The sequence below is a fragment of the Dermacentor silvarum genome, chromosome 4 (genome assembly GCF_013339745.2).
Source record: "Dermacentor silvarum isolate Dsil-2018 chromosome 4, BIME_Dsil_1.4, whole genome shotgun sequence".
NCBI classification, from domain to species: domain Eukaryota; kingdom Metazoa; phylum Arthropoda; class Arachnida; order Ixodida; family Ixodidae; genus Dermacentor; species Dermacentor silvarum.
Genome location: NC_051157.2, coordinates 43,796,663 through 43,818,341, shown reverse-complemented (window position 1 = coordinate 43,818,341; position 21,679 = coordinate 43,796,663). Strand labels below are relative to the sequence as shown.

The 21,679-nt window shown below is 44.5% G+C and overlaps 2 protein-coding genes across 3 annotated transcripts in view; one reads left to right on the top strand and one right to left on the bottom strand.

Annotated features, from left to right (window-relative positions):
* Positions 1–1,664, bottom strand: part of LOC119449899 (flavin-containing monooxygenase 5) — a 32,777-nt gene extending 31,113 nt beyond the window's left edge. The window contains exon 1 of the mRNA XM_037713182.2: positions 781–1,664. The gene's annotated coding sequence lies outside the window, so the exon portion shown is untranslated. The remainder of the gene's footprint in view (positions 1–780) is intronic.
* The window catches only part of LOC119449896 (venom peptide isomerase heavy chain-like), a 42,127-nt gene that overhangs the window by 5,028 nt on the left and 15,420 nt on the right, over positions 1–21,679 (top strand). Inside the window, exons 1-2 of one of the 2 annotated variants that reach the window (XM_037713177.2) lie at positions 6,260–6,394; positions 19,020–19,190. In XM_037713177.2, coding sequence (XP_037569105.1) covers positions 19,076–19,190 — 115 coding nt within the window. In that variant the 5' untranslated portion in view covers positions 6,260–6,394; positions 19,020–19,075. Of the gene's footprint in view, positions 1–6,259; positions 6,395–19,019; positions 19,191–21,679 lie in introns of those variants that run through there. The other variant, XM_049665513.1, reaches the window with a different exon arrangement.

Sequence of the window (21,679 nt, the reverse complement as noted above, 5' to 3'; positions counted from 1 at the left end):
ACGACACGTTGGTGTTGTCTCGCGGATGCAATCACTCATCTATACCTGCCGCTTAAACTAGCGATGAAAGTTCTTAAACGAAATTAAAAATGTATGCCACCTCTTGGCAGAACATCTGGCAATACGAATCACAGTTCGCGTTCCTTGCCTTGCAATGCCTTTACTGTATACTGTTTGGAAACTACGTGGGCCCTCGGTCCTTGCACTGTGCGTTGCCCACTTCCACGAGTAAATATTATTCGTTACGAAACCTATAAATCTTCCTCGGGATTTTTGTAAGTATAATGAGTCCATTTTGAAACATGAGGTGCTGCAGCAGTAGCCTTGTTTAAAAGAAGAAGGCGTCGTCAGACTTGGTGAGAGTAAAGAAATTTAGACGTTTCGGGTCTTACCCGCATGCAGAAAATTGAATGTGTTCGTGCTCTTAGACTGTCGCCCGATGTCCTTGAGCATTAGATATATAATAGAGGAAAGCCGAATGAATCGAAGGTGCAGAATAGTAAAAGACGGCTGCGGAACTGGTCAGATGCTCATAAAATTCGTCCGTTCATTCATCTCGCTTCTACATTTCGCGGCATGAATCTACGCCAGCGCGCCTCTGCGTCTCCGCTATTTTAAATCTCAGCCCAAGTTCACAAGCCGTAGTCTACACACGCGAGAAACGCGTACCCAAAAGTCATGCAGTATTATAATGCTGCGCGTAGAGCTGGCATTGTTCGCAGCCCACACACACACGCACACACGGTGGCCGGATGCGGCGAGTCCCTCGCTGGCTCTCACCTGGTCAGTCGTAACACGTGCTTCCTGGCTTCCGCGTGCTCCGGCCGCCCGTCGTGGCGACGCCGTCGTAGCGTCGTAGGCGAAAGTGCCGCCATGGCGGCCCCCTTCGCGATATGGTGGCCCCGTATTTGGGTTTTCGGGTCCGCTGCCGGCTGCCCCCTCCTCGCGCCTCACTGCCGATCCTGCCAGCGGCAGCAGCAGCAGCAGCAGGCGCACGCTGCGCCTCTCAAAGATCGCCCCCCCTCGGCCTCGCGTACAGAAACAGCGAGCGGTCGCGGCGTGCTTCCTGCTCTCGCCGCGGTGCCTCCTCGCGCCTGCAACCCCATTGTGTAATGCATGCCTTGACCCTTCCCTCCGCACTGCTGCCAAAAGGAACGCATCGCAGCAGCTGGGCGGTCTCTTCTCGTACGGCACTGGGATGGACAGGCGATGCTCCGGATGCCCAGGCGGTGGCTGAGCATCTAGTTTACACTAAAGCTTCATTACAGGAAAATTGCGCGGAAAGTCTCCTGTGGGAGTTATCTAAATGATGCGTAAGCATTTGCTATGTCACCTGCTGTTTCGTCGTTGTATGCTGCTGCGTTTGGTATAATTGCGAGAAACAACGCGAAAGAATCGTGAAACGGAGAAGCGCGGTTGCAACACCTAAATTTTAACTGAGGCCAGCATGAGACGAAGAAGAGGCGACTAGTATAGCAACGTTCACTCATATTATATGCTGATGCGTTTGGATAATGGCGCTGTTTCGTGGAAGATGAGCACTGGCCGATGCGTGCAGTAGTACGTGACGTAATTGAAGAGTGTCACGTTTGGCAGACCTCGTACGTAGACGTATGTGGTCGATGACGCTGCCTCTACTCGATGCGAACCATTATCAACCGTGATTAACCCTACTCCGGAGGCGGCTGCGTATGCTGCGGCCGCGCGGGCCCTATCCTGAAAGCGATCTGCGATGGGGACACTATTTCCCCATCAATAGCCGCTGCAGTGTGCACCGAGTGCTGATAGCTTTCTGTGCGCTGTGTTCTCGCCGCTTAGTTCGCATTGAAGCGAGAGGCTGCACAAAGGTTAATTCGCTTGCTACTGCGGGCCCTATCAATAAAGCAATCGTCTTACATGACGGACGGACGGACGGACGGACGGACGGACGGACGGGTTTCCTCATTGGGTAGGCATAGAAATACTTACGCATTTAAAAACAGTAAGGACAGATCGTAATGCTTAGCGTAGCGAGAATTTCACGGCCAAGGGAGTCACTCCAAACCCAACGCTTCAGCCGGCAAAATTCCTGTAAGCTCGCAAACGGTCTGTTAGCCCATCAACAGAACACACAAATGTTGTCAAGAAGCCGCAGTCCTGAAGTCCCAGCTAACAGGACCCGGTCATGGCTGGAGCGTTCGGTGGCGTAGCCAGAAATTTATTGTAGGGGGGGGTTCTCCACTGACCACTACCACTCCTCGCCCTCTTTCACTTCTTTTTCTATATGAGTTTGTCTTTGCGTGGTGTACCATATATATATATGGAGGTATATGAAGGTATATATATATATATATATATATATATATATATATATAGCTGTGCTCATAGACGGTTCGCATCTATAGACTGTGCTCAGCTGTGCTCAGCTGAGCACAGTCTGCTGGGAACTTCCTCGGGTGGGTCAGGGCAAGGCAAATCGAGTTGAACAAGTCCAGCGGAGCAGTCGATAAGTGCGGAGTGAGCGGATAGAAAATCAAGGCCTAGAATAACGTCATGGGGACACTCTCGAATAACAGTAAATAATACAGATGTTTGGCGGCCAGCGACGCCCACATGAGCGGCACACATTCCTATTGTGGCCAGTGTTCTTCCATCAGCGACTCGCACAACACAGGACGCCGCAGGTGTCAGGACTTTAGTGAGCCGTCGACGAAGCTGGTCACTCATCACAGAGATGTGCGCACCGGTATCAAGCAGAGTAGTAACAATATATATATATGGAGGTTGTACACCACGCAAAGACAAACTCATAGCTCTCCCCGGACAAGAATGCCTTAACGAGGGTGCACGTTTTGGCTTTGCCGAAAGAAGACTTTGATTAACTTCTGACAAAAGTTTTTCATTGCTAAGCCTGCACACTTCGCATCAAATTGTGCTGTTATCCTTATACTATTTTTAAAATGATGATAACTAACCCTGTGAGTGTTAGCCAGCGCGCCACCACTCACAAACTTTGGCGGCGGATGTGGAACATCCTTTCTGCCGCAGGCGTCACGAGTACGTGATCCGTGAGTGGTGGCGCTGGCTAACTCTCACAGGGTTAGTTCTAGTAGCAAAACATAAATACCCGAGAAAGTGGATGGGGAAACGGCCCCGCGGTAGCTCAATGGCAAGAGCATCGCACGCGTAATGCGAAGACGTGGGATCGTTCCCACCTGCGGCAAATTGTTTTGCCATCCACTTTAATTTACATTAATTTATCATTTGCTTTAATTCAATTAGTGAGTAAAAATAATTGCCCCTATGTTGTCCTTGGTGTCTACGTTTGTTGGCTTCCCATTATATATATATATATATATATATATATATATATATATATATTCGATGGGTACAAATCGGGCGTTACTTTTTAAGTATGATAACCGGGGAGAACTGCCCAAAATTCGCGATGTTTCTAGCAACTTTCACAGATGACTAACACACGCAATGGTCTCTTTTTAGACGCAAACGTATTTAAACACGCGAAATCACTCACGGGAACATGTGATGACAATCACGTGACAAACTCATTTATACAAATTCTCATTGGCCGGAATTATTTAGAGTAAAAAAATTAAGACCCATGTAAGCCATATAAACAAACATTAAAAAAAATTCAGAGCCCCTGCACTACTGTGAAGATGACAGCCAGCAAAGCTGTGGCTATGGTGGGTCTGCTATTGTGAATATTGCTATAGCGAATTTCTGTATTTTCATTATTGACTATATTGAGCGTCTTCGGCATGTTCGTCAAAGAGCAAGGATACCGGAGTCTTGTTTTCGCCCGGCGCGACGGCCAGGTAGTGCGTTTGCTGTTCCAAGTCCACCCCATCGTCATAGACTAGCGTACGAGCCACAGCGTTCATAGCCGCGGCACACTGCAAGGCATCTTCAGGATCCTGACGTCAGGATCCTGGAAGATGTGGTTAAACGAGCTGTCCATCCCCTAGCGAGTCGAAAGGGCAACTGCTGATAACAGCGCTAGCGTGATCTCTACGTCATGAGACTAAGGGGCACAACGATTGGTGGGACGTGCGTCCACCACTTTTCCACCACCACCACGTTGGGGACGGTTGCTGTTGGTGGTGGTGTATTTGTGTGTTCTGCTGGTGTTGGTGGAACAATGGGCCATCCGTCATCCGTTTTGACACCTGTGCTAAGGCACAGCTGGCGGGAGACCACCACGCACATGGAGCCGAAATTATTAATCTACTTTCGGTCTATCTATGAACTCCCGTTGCCGGACGCGATCTCCTGGAACCTAGCCTACAACAGCTTTGCTGTAAAATGGAGATGTGTTGGCGATCTCTTCTTTACTTTCTTCATTGCACTTTATTTACCAAAGGAACAAGAGAGAGAGAAAAGTCATAAGGGAAAGGCAGGAAGGTTAACCAGGCAGAGCCCGGTAGGCTACCCTGCACTGGTGAAGGGGGAGAAGGGATTGAAAGAGGTGAAGGAACCAAAGGAACAAAGTACAGTATTGCACACAGGAATGCTTCGCAAGAGGTGACATGCTTTTCGTTGTATTACACAAGCCTTTGTTGACGTATATTATCATTTGAATTTTGAGCATTTCTCTGTGCATCCTAGACCTGTCGGGTCTTTCGTCCTTGTCTGTTATCTTGTTTTACTGCTTCGTGCCAGACACTGTGCAGCAAAATAATGGAATACCAACTATGCGAATCTACCACCGTCCTGTCAACGTAACATACAAGGTGATCATTTTAATGTCTTTATGGAATGTTTAAGAATAACCTGTTGCAGATAACATAATTCTAGTCCTTGAGCTGTATTGTTCCGAGAGGCGGACATTACTTGCGCGAGAAATCGAAACACATATTCAGCTAATTAACAAATATCAACTAATTATCTTGTGAATTAATTACTTTACGGCACGTATTGCAATTTACGAATTGTAGCCGGTGAGATTGCAAGGCGCATCCAGTTGGAATGCGTTTCCAGAATGACGCCAGTTTGGAGATATGCGCCATCAAACTTGCCCTAAAAATGCACTGTTCTTCTATTTACTTTATTAACAAAACACTCTTTTATGCAATGAAGCACGAAAGTAACAGGAACGCTCATGTATTTAGTTCCACGCTTTGGGAAATATCTCGAAACTGGTGTCGTCCCGGAAATTCATTTAATGTGGATACGTCTTGCAAGCTCACCGGCTACAATTCGTAAATTGCAATATGTGCCGTAAAGTAATTCATTCAGAAGTTAATTAGTGAGATTTGTTAATTAGATGAACATGTGTTTCAATTTATTGTGCTAGTAATGTCCGCCTCTTCGAATAATCTAGCTCAAGGACAAGAATTACACTATATGCCACAGGCGATATTTAGAAATTCCATAAAAATGAAAAATGATCACCCTGTATATGCCAGTTTTCGCTCGAGTGTTTAGCGAAAAGGAAGCATATATCAATTTTATGTATGAATATATTACTAATATATATTTACCACTTGCTCATACAAGCCGGACCGTGTTAATTAGTTTTGTAACACCAGCGTATATTACTACCCTTTACGAAACGCCTAAGTTTGGGGGGGGGGGGGGGGAAAATTGGGTTTAAGCCGATTTCGATAAAGCTTGTTCGGGGTGCAAGAATCGGTAATTATCGGGTTTTACACGAAAACGAAGGACCCGGTTTATATGTTACCTACAATGTTGGCTTTGTTTGATGATCGTAAACAGAACCAACCTGTTGACCCCTCAGCCTCAAAGTATACACACGATTTCTTGAGCTGTGGCGGGCGTGGAGTTAAGCATCTTCGGTGGGTCTTACATTGCCGGTCGCCTGGACACTCCCCTTTCTCCGGGGCGGTATACGGTTCAAGATCGCGCCTGCCAACGAGCGTCCATCGCCCGCCTAAGGACCGAAACGTGGGCCCCACAATCGTGATTACTCCAGCGCCGCGCACTACGACAAAGTGAACCCGGGAAACCTAATAGTTCGTAAGACACAACAAAGGCTCGACGCAAGGCCACCAGCCTCCGTGTGCCTCTCTTTCGGGCCGGTTTCTAGGACCGGAGCATTACGAGTACGGGCCGCCGCGCGCGATTCTATGCGCTGTTTACGACTACGGATGACTTGGAGGTCAACACGTGCCGACGCCGGCGGAAAGGCTGTTGACTGCGGCCGTACCCACCTCCGCTGCCTCCTTGCCCATTTGTTTGGCCCGCTGCCGCCGACAGGCATAGCGACGAGAAAGGGAAGTGATGTTGCAGGCACCTTGGCGAGCGTCCGGTCTGCCGCTGCTTCTCTTGTCCTGAAAAGACGAACCGGAAGAAACGCGGCCGCTTTTGTGGCCGACCAGGGGGCGCTGCGCTTTTCCTTCAAGTGATACGCGTCGGCGCTGCATGCCATCACGTGAGTGCACCGGCAACGGTTCCTTCCCCATCATATCGGTGTTGTCACACGATCCGGCAGCGTGACGAATCGCACGGAGGGCGGCGATGTTCTCGATCTGAACCGCCTGTGTGTCGTGTCGATCGTTCTCCTGTGTAATGCTGCAGCATGACTGCGGCGTAGTCAATGATCAAACGACTTCACTGCGTTTCATTGATGTACATAGAGGTCTTTCTGGGTCCGCCTAAAGTAGAAGTTGTTACAAGGGCAAAAACATTACTGGTAGGCAGAGGCCGTGCTCATTCTATCGTTCTATCATAACGTTGATCGGAACGATAATCAAGTAACTACATTGCCATGCATCGGCAATAATTTTCGCGATCTGCCATAAAGTTCATTCAGCCATTCCTCAAGGAGGAAAAAAAAAGGGGGGGGGGGGGGTGAAAGAAACAAATATCTGCATAAATGTGTCGCCGAAGCTAGGCTTGCCCGGTCCGCCAACAAATGCAGCCACGCGATGTCGCATGTAACAAAGACCAGCAGTGTGGACATTGTCTCCGGAGCAACAACTTCACTCAAAGCCTTTAAAATAAATATCGATTTATGAGTTCAGCGCGTTTCATCATTGCCAGTTATTATGCACTACATTAACGTAAAGGCCGAGTATTTCTATGTTGCCGCTACATGCTGCAAGGTTGCCTCAACATAACCGACCGTGGACAGCCGTTCATTGACCGGAAGGGCAACATGGCGGCAACGCCAGTTTGTATGCAACTTCCTCCAAAGAGTTGCATACAAGTTTGTTGTGTGCAACTTCTTCCTACGGGGCCCTGTAAGCACAGCGCAAACGTACGTATAGCGCTGCATGAAGTACGTACGAAGCGTGTTTTATCCTTCAATAACAAGATTACCGTTGCAAGTAACAAGTTCTCGTCGCAATAGGTGCAGCCCGACCCCCTTCGTGACATCAGAACGCCTTGCTTGACCACCGGGAAAAAAATAGAAGCTGCCGCCGATTGCGTAGCGAGGGCTAGAAAACGTAGGAAATGACATCAGCTCTTTGAAACTCGCCCTCTATATGACGCGTTTCCCGAAATGACACTCGAGATTCCTCCTCCGACTCCTTTTGTTATTGGCGTCCTTATTTTTCTTCTCTCCTTATACGTGCGGCTCCTTATATGCCCTGGTCCTAAGCAGAGAAAGCGTGTTTCTAGCATTTAGCACTGTCATTTGTTTTTGCCGGTGTAGCTCCCACAGTGCACGCCACATCGAGCAACTTACGCGCAATTTCGCCGCGCTTTTCAAGTCTTGCCTCTAAGACGCGGCAATGTATTTTAAATTTATGGGCTCTTCATGCGGCGTTCAATCGACGTCCCCGTCTGCTGTACTTTCTACCGGTCTCGTATTGCCGCGGATAACGCGGAAGCGATTGACAAGAATGAAACAGGCCAGAAGGTGCATCCGGCCAGAAAGAGAGCACCATATCTGCAGAGCGCTTTCGATACAGGGAACGTGGGAAGTATAGGAGGAGACTATAAAGCTCATCAACGTGTACGCTCTCTCTGCATACACATGAAGGAAGTGTTGGGCAAATCCGGTGACACATCAGCCTGCTGCGAGGCACGGCTCGACTCGTCACGCATCGACTCGCGACCAGGTCGTCGACCATCGACTCGCGACCAGGCAGAAAAAATAAGGTATGAAAGGACAGCGTGTGGTGTGTGTGTGTTGGTGTGTGTGTGGTGTGTGTGTGTTGTGTGCGTCGCGCGCGTGCGTGCGTGCGTGCGTGCGTGCGTGTGTGTGTGTGTGGTGTGGTGTGTGTGTGTGTGTGCGTGCGTGCGTGCGTGCGTGCGTGCGTGCGTGTGTGTGTGTGTGTGTGTGGTGTGTGTGTGTGTGTGGTGTGTGTGTGTTGTGTGTGTGTGTGTGTGTGCTGCGTGCGTGCGTGCGTGCGTGCGTGCGTGTGTGTGTGTGGTGCGTGTGTGCGTGTGTGTTGCGTGCGTGCGTGCGTGCGTGCGTGCGTGTGTGTGTGTGTGGTGCGTGCGTGCGTGCGTGCGTGCTGCGTGCGTGTGTGTGTGTGTGTGTGTGTGTGGTTGTGTGTGTGTGTGTTTGTGTGTGTGTGTGTGTGTGTGTTGTGTGTTGTGTGGTGTGTGTTGTGGTGTGTGTGTGTGTGTGGTGTGTGTGGGTGTGTGTGTGTGTGTGTGTGTGTGTGTGTGTGTGGTGTGTGTGTGAAAGGAAAGCGAGGGGCCCGATCCCGAAGCCAGCACACGATGACACGAAGGAATATTCGTGAACTTCTTGTGTTCTGACTATATATATATAGTCAGAACGTAAGAACTTAACGAATATTCGCGTGCTATCACGTGAATATTCGTTAATGTTTCTAAGAGGGGACGAGCACGAACATGTTATGAATCGAACACTTTTTGTTATTTCATTTGGTGTTTAGATATTCGAAGTCTAAATTTTCGTTAACACCGAGTAATAAGCGGTAACTGTGATCCTTGAAGTGGTTTTTGGCAGCGAACCAATTCACGCAGTAACTGCATAAGTGTCACCCTAAATATCCGCTAAACCCAGTCAGTCAACAATACTCGACTCATGAATCCTCTGTTCCAAATGAGCCTCCGCAGGAGACGTTATCCATGCTCATACTTATTGTGTACTGAATGAGCCTATGAAGAAGAAGAATATTGCGCAACTTGCAGTGTTAGATTGCTATTATCGGGTTAAGCCTTTTGCTTGCTTGTAGTCTTGTGTATGGCACCTTTGATGTCATTATCGTATAAACGCGTAAGACATTATCAGTTGTCCCTAGTTTGTCATGAATATTCAAGCCGCCAGATTGGCCATTGAATTCGTATTCGAAATTTAGAATATTCGCACACATCTTCCCTGAACCAGCCGTACAAACATCTCAAGCGTTCTCCATGAGCGCGGAAGTGCGCGAATTCAGGCATCAGGATACATGCAGTTTTCACATGTGAAACAGGGGTGGTGTCAGGTTATTTACGTGCTCAAATACTCGTAGAAAACAGACTCACTCTTTAACTCAAGAGGTAGGTTTCACCCTTAATTAAGTCCTTGCTTTCGTAAGCACGTTAAGTTGCGTAGCTCATCACGTTTTCCTCGCCATTTTGAGCACTGAAGAAAAGCGTATTGCCGTCGTATATCCCTAATGCGGAGGAATCTACTCTGTATCGTCTCGCACTATAATTGCAAAGACGCCATTGCCGATGGTAAATTCATTCACAAGCACGGCAGAGTGTGACATGTTCAAATTTTAGAGTCTGTATACACGAAAATCAAGTTTGAACGTTAGCATATAGGAGACTTAACTGGCACGCGACTCCAGAACAGTGGGCTTCGGATCTGAGCCACACGTTTCCTGATGAGCCCGTTTCCTGATGTAGCGCATGTGCCTCTGCATGTGGTTTTGTATGTTTTTGCGTTTGCGTGCGGGTGTCTATGTGTGCGGGGTGACTCAGCTTCATACTGTTGTAACGTGCCACGCAGCAGGCTATAACATGTGCTTAGGGATTGACAACACGCCAAATTCATTGTGTTTCGTGTTTTTTTTTTTTTTTTTTTTTTTAGACTGGTACAGGCGCTCTGAGGTTCTTTGCTGGAACCACAAGTACAATGGCCTTTCGTACCACGACGGCAAGAAGATAAACAAAGAGACACATTATTGTGATAATGGCAACTCACATATACAAAAACAAAATTAAAATGCTTATTTTCGTAGTATAAAGGTACATCGCACGACCGTTACGCTGTCTGGTACGTGTTGTTTTCATCTGGGCCCTAAACGCGAACAAAATTAGGCCTCTTTATTGATGCATTGTGTACAGTGGCAACGATGCAAAAAAAAAATTACGTTCGCTTAGTTTCCGCGGTCTATTTGAAATATTTGTTACGACGACATCAGACAGTCACTGCATGAATGAAATGATCATTCGTATACTATGTTTCCAGCTGTGTGCTTTCTTTGTAGCTGTAGTTTGTACAAGCTCTCGCTTGTCAGTGAATTTTTGTGAGCATTGTGCGTGAACGTAACTTTTAATGCGACTAGAAGCGCTCACAAACGTTGTATGCTAGTTCTCACGGACTTCTAAAGAAAAAAACATATTATTCATAAATTTTTATTTTAAGCAAATGTTGGGAATGTATGGGGCAAATGCAGACGAATTTTGAAGTATTTTTGTCAATTAGGGGTTAAATATAAAATGGATGATCCCTCGTGTTTGGTCCGTTTAGAGGAGTTCTAAGAAACGATAAAATGTTACTCCGTGTTCCTAGGTGTACCATAAATGGCAGAAATTTTATATTTCTGCTACGTTGGCCACTTTATATGTCACGTGTACCGAAAGTTTGATGCATGTATCTTAACTATGGGCTTTAAAATATTTACCCAATACAGGTATTTATCCAATGTTTATGCCTTATACGAGGTATGTCGTTTTTTCTCGGGCTCCTCGGTGAAATATGCGAGGCATCAGTGTTTATATTTTAAAAAGAGACGCATGTTATGAGTAACGAGATTTAAATGTTTAACCTATGTAAGTTAATTACAGCCTTTGTCGAACATTCCATATTCAAGCGTTCCACAGTGTTATACCGCCAGTATCCGCAATGTTTCCGATAGTGCTAAAACAACTTCTTCAAGACACCAACTTCAATTTCGGCGAAAATGAGGCGAATGGAAAATTTAATGTGTGCAAACACTTTCATGTTACCGGCTTAATTAGAAGCGCTGAAAATGATTACTGAACTCTGTTTTCCCCCCTATTTTCATGCGTCATAAGGGGTTTGTAGTTGGTTTCCCCAATGTCTTCGACGAGCTAAAATAGGCACCTTGTTAATATTTCGCGAAAGTACGGGGAACGTTATGGGTAGTAAGTAAAACAATTTTAAAGTAGTTGGGTTTCTTGCTTCCTTTGAAATAAATTACGTATCCAAATGCTTCGGGGCGTATTTATCAGTGTATTTTACGAGTGACGTAAAATTGACTACGCTGTCATGGTGTAACTAAAAATAGCACAATGATCATACCTAGCGACCGTGGGGAGAACGCTATGTTAAATTCTTGTGCGAAGTCAAATGCAGTGCGGATTTAATACACCTTTCGCGAAAATTTCTTTAGCAAGTGCTCGAAAGCGCTATATGACCATTTCACGCTATATGTTTCACAGCGTCCCGAGGGAACTCTGACATAACTTTACGTTACACCATGTTTATATTTTGCGGAAATGGGAGTCATGAGTGCATTGTGTGGCAAAACTTTAGCATTCCTGGCCTAACTAGAAGTGTTGGAAGTAATTATAGAACCCTCGTTTTCCCCCTTTTTTTATGCGTTATACAAGATTCGCAGTAGGTTTCCCTACTCTCCTCGATCAACTAAACAAAGCACCTTGTTTGTATTATTTTTTTAATCACGTGCAGGTTATGAGTAATGTTTACGAGCTGTTCAAAATTTGTGGACTAATTACGGCATTAGCAGTAAATTACGTATGCAAGCTATCCAGAGCATTACAGCTGTGTTTTACGAATGCAGAATGTATCCTGCCGCCGTGGTAGAACCGCGGGAACGCAACTGACATCATATTTAACCAAGAGGGAGGAATGGAGGGGGAGGGGGGGCATAGGGTCAATATTCTGGCGAAGTGAAAGGCGTATGGATGAATATTACTGCCCTTGTAAAAATTTATCGGGAAGTGTTCGAAAGCGATAAATACCTGGTGTTTTATGTTAACGTTAACAGAATTTCAAAAAATCGCCCGAGGCATTTAGCATAAATCTACTTAGTGATCTGGAATGCTCAAAAGGTATTCCCTACTTATACTAGAAATGAATGCACATAATTGACTAATTAAGAAACTTTACTTATTAACTTTTCAACAAATTATTTGGCACACATATTTCAATGCACAAATTGAAGCCTGATTTCACAAGTAACTTCCACTTAGAATGAATACTGAAACTAGCACTAGTTTTGAGTTAAGCGCAGTCGAACTTGGCGTAAAGATGCATTGTTGTTCCACTGACCTTTTTTTTTTTTTTTTTTTTTTTTGGTAGAACACCGTTTTGTGCACTGACGCTCAAAAATTATTGGGACACCAGTGTATTTCGTCGCAAACTATGCAAACGGATATCTCGAAACTGGTGTAGTCTTCAGAATTCGTTCCAATTGGATCTGACTTTCAAGGTCACCAGCTTCAATTCGTAAATTGCAATATGTGGCTTAAAGTAGTTTAATGGTAATTAGCGAAATTTTTTAATTAGTCAAATATTCGCTTTCATTTTCTGTACAAATATTATCTGCCTAGGAGAACAATCTAGCTCACTTAGTAGAATTTCGCTACATATGTGAAGGGTGATTTTTAAAGATTCTGTTCGCGATAAAATAAAACACCCCGTATATATTGATTTATTTATTCACATACCCTAAAGGTCCATTCGGGCATTGCATAGGGGGAATTCGGTTACATTTACAAATCTGCAAAGAAAGAACATTGGTAAGATACAGTGATATAAATATATACAGAAAGAACAACATAAACACGTAAGCACTCAACACAGAAATAATCACACATTTAGGAAAACATTCAACTCGTTCACAAAAATATAATTATTAATGACAGATGCAGTTTTCCTCGGTAGTTTGTTCTAATGATACATTGCGTAAAGTAATGGTGAATGATGACACAGATTATTAGTGCGAGCAAAAAAAGGGTTGCACTTTATATGGGTGATCAAAACGCTGAAATATACTATGAGCCGCATTGATGTGAGATTCGCGGAACAGGGATTGACTATCATAAAGCGTGTGAAAATGTGATAGCAACGTTATTAGTCGGTGCTCTTGAAGAGAGAGCAATGAAAGTGATTCTTTGATATCCGTAACAGTGTAGTTGCGCGAGTATTTCTTTGTGATAAATCTTGCTGCTTTATTCTGTATTGCTTTGAGTTGATCGATCAGATACGTTTGGTGCGGATTCCAAATAATGGATGCGTATTCTACCTTTGAACGAACAAACGTAGTGTATGCTAATAGTTTAGCAGCAGAGTTCGCCAAGTATAAGTTACGTTTAATGAAGCCGAGTGTTTTGGATGCCTTACTGGTTATGGTATTAAGGTTCTCGTTTCATGATAAATCGGATAATAAATGAACACCGAGATATTTAAATGTGGACACTTTCTCAACAGAGATTCCCTGAATTGTGTAGTATCTCAATTCCGGGTTATGTTCTCTCGTGAACGTCATGGCCTTAGCTTTAGAAATGTTAATTTCCGTTTGCCACTGGCGGCACCAAAATCTGAGTTTATCGAGGTCTAACTGTAATGAGTTCTCATCTTCGGTGTTACTAATTCGTCTGTAGATGATACAGTCGTCTGCAACCTGATAGTATAAGAGAAAGGGTTTCTCATGTCGTTAATATAGATCAGAACCAAGCTTGGACCCAGGACAGAACCCTGTGGTACGCCGGATTCTACGTGCGAAATTGAAGATGAGTACCCATTTATATAGACTAGTTGGCTTCGGTTGGTTAAAAAATTAGCTATCCAATTTATAATCCTTTTGTTTATGTGAAGATTCGTTAGCTTCATTATAAGCGGATGTGCAGAACGTTGTCAAATGCTTTAGCAAAATAATAAATATAGCATCTATATTTAGTGCACCATGAACAGCTTCGTGGAGATCAGTTACCAATTCGAACAGTTGAGTTTCACAGGAACGACCAGGAAGGAAACTTTGCTGTTTGCTAGAGAAGAAATCGTGATCTGTTAGAAATTTCATTACGGTGGGTGGTATGACGTGCTCTAGTAATTTACAACATATGCTATATGCAGCCAAAGCTTCCAATAGACCAGTCATATACGGGCATCATTTTAAAGTATGTGATTTAATTACAGGCAACTGACATTCTTACTGCAACAATACCAAATAAATTGCTTTGCTGGAAATTGGGTTGTGATTCTGTAAGCTGCATGTTTCTTTTTGCCTACGCGACTCGTTGGCAGCGGTGTCGGTGTCCTTCCTCAAAAGCGCAAAATGACTAAGAGTGGCCAGCAGTTCCTACATGCGCCAAATTCTGCTTTCATGCATTCAATAAACAAAATGAGAGAGAGAGAGGAGAGCAACGAAGTATTGCTCGTGTGTTGCATGTGCAAATGCAACAAGGTCCCTGACTCTCAGGATGTTGCACATGAGCATGTAAGCACTGGAGTCTCAGAGGGCCGCTTCCTTCGCCCAGCCGCATCCAATCACAGCAGACTTAGACATTTCGGTTGAACTCCTTTGCGCATAAAACTTAGCAAGCACATTTGCATTACGCGTCACCACAGCGAAAAACTCACAGTACCTCCATCACTCGCCTCGGTAAAGCGCCTGTACGTAAGGTATGTGTTCCGACAACGAGGATCGCAACGTCGTGTAGCATCTCTATACCCTGACTGTATCTTGCCCGAGTTAACTATAAGCGATGTAAACGTCAGGTTAGGGTTCCCACGTAAACTTAACAGTTTTTTTGTCATTGAAGATTTAAGGAAGAAACGGGAGGAGTAAAAAAAAGTTTTGTGAGAAAACTAAAGGAACGCGAATCTGCAGCTTCGTCTTGCTAACTTTAGCGAGAACTTGACATATCTAGTTAGTCCTGATGATCTCTGTCGTAATCCTCTTGCGCGGCATCTTTCTGCAAGCAGCCGAAACTGTGTCTGCGGCTTGGCTTGCGGAGCCAGTGGATTCAGTGCGTCTGCATTATTGACCTCGTGCGAAGCGAACACGTTAGACTTGGCATCTTCAAAACGTGCACGTGAATAGGTTAGAGGCAAGGTGAGACTGATAGCTAGCTTCTTCCATAAAAATCGACGCGTTTAATCATTTTCCGCCTTTACATCCGCTTTACCGTTTTACGGGACGTACTTGCAGTGAATTACGACTTCAGCGCACCTACCTGAAGGTATACTTATTCATATAAACGAAGTTTATGGGATCCCTGAACAAAACGTCTTTGCAATTCATTAAAATTAAGTTATGTTCAAGGAGCTTCAGCCAGTGCATATTTTAGTTGTATGAACTATTCCTGCGACGATATCCTCTATATTTCGGGTTACTATTTTATTTCGGTCTCAAAATGTTGACTATAGTGAATGTTTCTGCCTTATTACCCACACCGAAAAGTACGATCCGTCACGACCATTCCTTCCTCCATGGTGGTGGCCATATCGCCGCCTTGTCAGTGGCCGCTATGTTGGGTTTAAGCTGAAGTGGCGACTTGTCTTCTAGTCCCAGCCACTGCCCAAATGAACGGTCTTAATTTGAAGCTGGTGCCGTAGCCACAGCCGTAGCCGGAGAGCAATAACGTGCAACTGAGACGCCCGTTTATAAATTTCAGCCCAAAAGACCGTTTTTACTGTGTACTATTGATAGCCTGATGAGGTATGAGTATCTTTAATACTTTTACCTAGCTTCCAAACTCAGAGATACTAAATGCACAAGTGTAACGAAGGTACGATAATTTTTTTTTTATTATTTTGCTCTCTGTGCACTTCTTGAACAAATGTCTTTACATGCTGCTTGGCTGCATTTTACTTGATGTTACTTCCATGAGGCACTGCGTACGCACCTCTTTACGAAAAGTTTATTACTTTTTTGCAGCATGAGTACTTTGATGTACGTAACAGTCGTTCCTACATGCTGTACGCAATATTCGATGTGCATTCGTTGGGTAGATATGTCGTGCAAACAACAATTTTCTAGCATTTTGTTTCATGATGGATGTCCACAACTTATGCAGCATCTACAATTCATGATTGGCAAAAAGAAAGGGAAAAGTACTCTGCCTTTTGACTTAGTGTTAAAAGTAATCAGGTACATATCTTATATATCTGACTTATCTTGATTAAAGGTAATCAAGATTAAAGGTAGTCAGGTGCAATTAAGTTATTAAACTGTCGCTATTGTTAGCATTACAAGTTTGGATTTAAAGTTCCTTAGAACTGCAATTAAATGTTGAAGTTTCCAGCACACATTTCTGAATGTCATTGCGAGAGCGACAAAACTTAGTTGCAACCTTCATTTTAGTCAACATGCTTTGCACGGCACATTTCACGCCTACGGTTAGACTTGATCACTTTTGTGGTAACTTGTACGTGAAGGGACAATGTCGCAGCAAAAGAGTTACCGTAGGAAACACTGCTTCTGTGCCACTGACTCATGATTTGTGATGCCACTGACACAAAGCGTAGATATTTGCAACGTGTAACAACTACAAATATGCACATGCGGACGTCTGTCGGCCTCAGAAGCCAAGCGTTCAACATTGTCGTAGCGCCGGCATTTATTCCTCTCTTGCCTTCGAGAGCAAACATGTCCTTCATCTGAAAGCCTTGGCCCTCTTCAAACATATTTTGCCGAGACTGCACATAAAATTCGTGATAGAAAAAGCTATCTGCTGTCCATCAGCTTGTAGCCTTCAGAAGACGTTAATTTCGCTCTCCCAATTTTATCTCAATGTATGTATTTTCATTTGTATGGATTGGGTCGTGATGCACAGAAATGTACAGCGATCTGAGAGAAACTTCCGACAGCCACACGACTGTCTCGAGATAGCGATGCGTACACTTAATCCTCTCATTTTTTGCCAGGGTCGAGTAGATGTCCAAATGGCGGTGTTATGCCACGTTCTATTAGCTCTCATTTATTGCGCGACTTTGTCGATATGCCTCCTAATGCGTTTTTGAAACATTTGTTATATTACTGCAAAAATAAAAAACAACTGTCCGATAAGCAGACGACTGTGTCTTCACCGTGGCTCTGGAAGTATATACGTTCATTATGTTAGCGCGCCTTGTTTAACTCACTTATTGAATTCATAGTTCCACTCGTTCAATTCGGAGTGCAGGTGTAGACACAATAAGACTGCTTTCTATTTGACCCCGACGACATATTTTACATAGAACTGGCTGAGCTCAAAGTTCAGAGTGTTTACGCTGACGAAAATGCATAACTACTTTCTCGAATTGATTTAGTAAGAAACCGACTCATATCCGAACGAACGGCGACAGATCGTAGGCCCTGAAGCCATAATAAAGTTAACAGGAAGATTTACTTTTGGTGGATCTAAAATTAGCATACACTATCTGCCCTGTGTGCAAAAGAACTGAATCTGAGACCAGATTCTCGAAACAGTCAAAAAGCGCATTTTAATTGCTTTGAAAAAAAATTGCAATAAATATATGTCACCATTATTACATATTCGAAAGCGCACACTGACCTGTCGTTATCAGAACGAATATCTGTAGGTAGACATAGCTTAGATGTTCGTGTGTATATGCATGTATATATGCACGTTGTATAGGTGTATAGAAAGCATAGGTGTATGCTTTCTGAACAGTTGTGTGTACGTATGTGCGATGGGTACAACGTTTTGGTGTTAACTGTTCTAGCCACTTGTGCGGTAAGCACCACTGTGAGTTCATTTGCTGTCCTGTGACTTCTGTCACACTCCTTGCGAAAGCAATGTGTACCCGGTGCATTAAGTACAAAGCATTAACTATTGTTAAAGAATGCAAGTCGCATTTACACTCCATTAAAGGCCCCAGTATCCCCCCCCTTACCCGTATCAATAACAAAAGGGAAGAACATTCGCCAGAAACCATGTCAGAGTGAATGTCGACGTTAATGCGATTAGAAGTAAAAATCTACATTGCGACACACCGTATTGCCACCGCCTAAACGCGTCACGTATGGGGCGTGTGCTGAAGTCGGGCTCCTCTCTTACATCTGGACACGTTGCGTCATCTGGTGGCGCCGCCACGAAGTCCGCGCATGGCGTGTTCCTGTATTCAGATGAGATATATATTCAGACAAGATTGTCTGAATGTACATGAAGCGGGTTCGATTCCGCCTTGCACCGGATACATTTTAAGGGATGTTATATGTCATTGAAGTGCGGCACCTGGCCAGGGGAATATATCCAGTGACCCAGACTGGCGTTGACCCAGACTGGCGTGAAAGAGGTTAGATGCAAACGGACGTACCAGAAAGCGGGTAAGGTTCCCAAAGAATGCTTAATCGCTTAAAAGAAGAATCCAAGCTGCTAAATTTCTTGCCGCCGACTTCTTTGAACAAAGCTAAAATGTTACCGCCGATACAGCTACCAGCCACGGCCGTCGCCACTCCTACAAGTGTGAACGAATCTCTTGAAACGCGTGTCGCAACGCGCATTGAAGCGTGTAAACAGTTCACATTCCTTATAGCAAACGTGTATCGACAATGTAACCACCGCAGACACACCGCCTGTTTAACGCGAGTGTCAAGAAAAGTTGCGCAAACCTAACGCGATCGCGGGAACCAGTTGCGCTTTGCCGTGGTAACTTCCTCCAGCAGCCTTAACGACGTTCCTGATGCAGAATATGGCGAGGAGGATATGGCGAGGCCGATCTTCTTGGTTACTCAGCTGGAGCACGCCTCGCTGTTTCTCTCTCTCTCTTCTCTGTGTCTGGCCCGTATCTCCTCCCCTGCTCAGTCTACCTAAACAGCAGGCGATCGTGCGGATCTGGGGTGTCCCCGAACCATGCGGGGGAGTGGAAACAATGAATAATGCTCCTGCTAAGTTATTGCTACGTTCTGTTTTGGTTCCAGCAGCGCGATATCCAGGGCATTGCTAGCGACACCGACGGGCGTGAAACAACAGAGCCATGGACCCTGAGACGGTCGTCAAGCCGCTTTCCTGGTTCGTTTCCCGCCCATTCAAGAGGTCCGCTGTTGTCGTCATTGCTGGCGCTGCCGTCGTTCTCCTCCAGCTCTCACTAGGTACGTTGACGTGATATACATTCTGTGGCGTTTTATGAAATGTGAACGAATGGGCGTATGTATACAGCTGCATACAGTAGTACAGTTTTTGAACTGTGGTATTGCATGACATGATGGTGCAGCTCTTTCGTGTTACTGGTGTAGTGCCAGGCCTGATAGCGTACTCAAGTTATAAAAAATATATATATATAAGAAAACGCTATGGACCACAACTTTGCCACCGCAGTTAGGATGGTTGCTTTTGGTCGCAAAAGCTTCTAGAGCTTTAATTCAAATTCTATTGTTATTTCTCCAAGAACTCTATTGTATGTAAATTGATTTTTATGGAATTTTCTTGCTTAGTGTCATAAACAGATTGGCCACCGTATTGGCCGAGTGTTGAAAAACTTTTTTTTTTATGTCAATTGAAAGCCTGTTGATTTAGTCAAAAGAAGCTTGTATGCTAGACCCACTCTAAAAAAGGGGGTTCTACAACATTTACTCTAATTATGGATAAACGGCGATGTCTCATAAGTTTGACATTAATTGGAGTAATGTTCCTTATGTCTCTCAAACCAGAGAAAAAAAAGCGCGGCAAAGTTTTCTTTTGTATATTCACATCATTACCCGGCTCCCGGTCACAATGGCAGTTTTGCGTACAAACACATCCCCTATGGAGAACAAATACAGCTCGACACATTCGCATGCACCTAAAACCTTTCAACCGACTTATATAGTCATGGTGTTCCGACATACATTGTAGTGCCATTGGGAGCCCCATCTCTGTTCTACGCGATTAAATAATAAATCTCGACTGCGCGCGTGTATGTCTGTAGTAATCATATAGGCAACTGATCAGCACACAATCTTGTTAATTTAAAACCTCATTATAATGAATAACTGTCGATTAACCACTAGCAAATAGAATACCTTTCGATTTTCGCATTTTCGTTGTGTTCAGTAGCTGGTCAATTAAATGTGAAATGAGTGTGACTCAATTGACGTTGTCCGAACTATAGTCAATTAAATATGTATCGAGTGTGAGTCAATTGACACTTTCCATCATTAGTCAAATAAATTCGTATCGCGTGTGAGTCAATTGACGCTTTCCTAACTTTATTCAATTTGATATATACCGAGCGTGCTCGTTAGAAATAGACGTTGAATTTATTTTTTATTGACTTAAAATGAACTTGTTACGCAGTCAATTGAAAGCCCAAGTACTTTTTTGTAAGGGTGGCTGTTGACGATTGTCTTGCTATATGGTCACTTCTATCCTCCATCAGGTCTGGGCATTGAGCAGCAAAAGCTATGCACCCTTATTTCCGAAGGGGTTCATATTGTAAATACAAAAATTATTTAAAGTATGATATCGTAATACCTACCTTTGGTCAAACAAGTTTTACGGCTTAGGTTCAAGCGTGACTACTTTTGATTGTGCTTCCTCGTGTAATCATATTTAGCGGCATTCTGCTATTCAGGGCGACATCTCAACCTGCTTTTCTGTCGCTCAGACAAACAAATTTACTAGCTGTTGAAGTTGAAAAAGAGAAAGAAAAAAACTCCACGGTGCTTCCCGCGCGTATCGCTGCTTGGAACATTGCAAATCGCTTATGAAATATGTTCCGTACGTCAAACTTTCGGTGCACTTAACACGCCAAGAAGAGGGGTAAGATTGAGAATTCAGTTTATAGGCCTTCTATTCGAACAGGAATATTGTTGTATTTATGCGGGCCACGAGACTGCATCATTATCGTGGAAAGGGCTGAAATGAGATTGCAATGATAACGGTAGCTTCGGACAGTAATGTTTGAGCGGACACTCATTAGGAGATTTCTGTTCAACCAGCTGTACACTATCCTGTTGGTTAGAAGGAACCAAGGGCGCTATAACGTAAAATAATCCCAAATTGTTTTGATTCCAATTTCTGCAACCAGCCTCCACGATTGGTCAAAACCTTTTCGGGCCACTCCCAACTTCGCCTGTCTGTCACGCGACGTCACGAAAACCGCGATAGCTCCCCATCTGATATAACATGTACACCCTGATTATGCATGATTAAACCGCACAAAAGAAAAATAATCATTCCTGATTCGCTGCCTTTTCACCATTAGCCCTCTGCTATTGGTCCAATGTTTGCTGGTGACGCCCACTTCGCCTGTCTGTCACGCGACCTCACAAAACCGCGAAAACTCACTACGTCAAAGTGACGTGTACGCAAAAAAAATGCATTAATATGCCGAACAAAACTGTAAATTTTTCTGAATAGCCACGGACTGCCCCGTTCCGAAATGAATAGAAGATTGCTGCCCGCCGATCGCTCAAGCCCTCGCTACTCGCACCTGCCGGTGAGCATGTATTTATTTGCGCATGATAAACCTCTTTGCGTGGTAGTAAAACGTTATCGAGCCCTTTCGGCAGGCATACGACATCGCTCTGCCAACTGTTCCTTGCTGAGGATCCGTTTCAGCGGCATTCTTATCCTTCCGTTGCACGCCGCCGGGATTTTC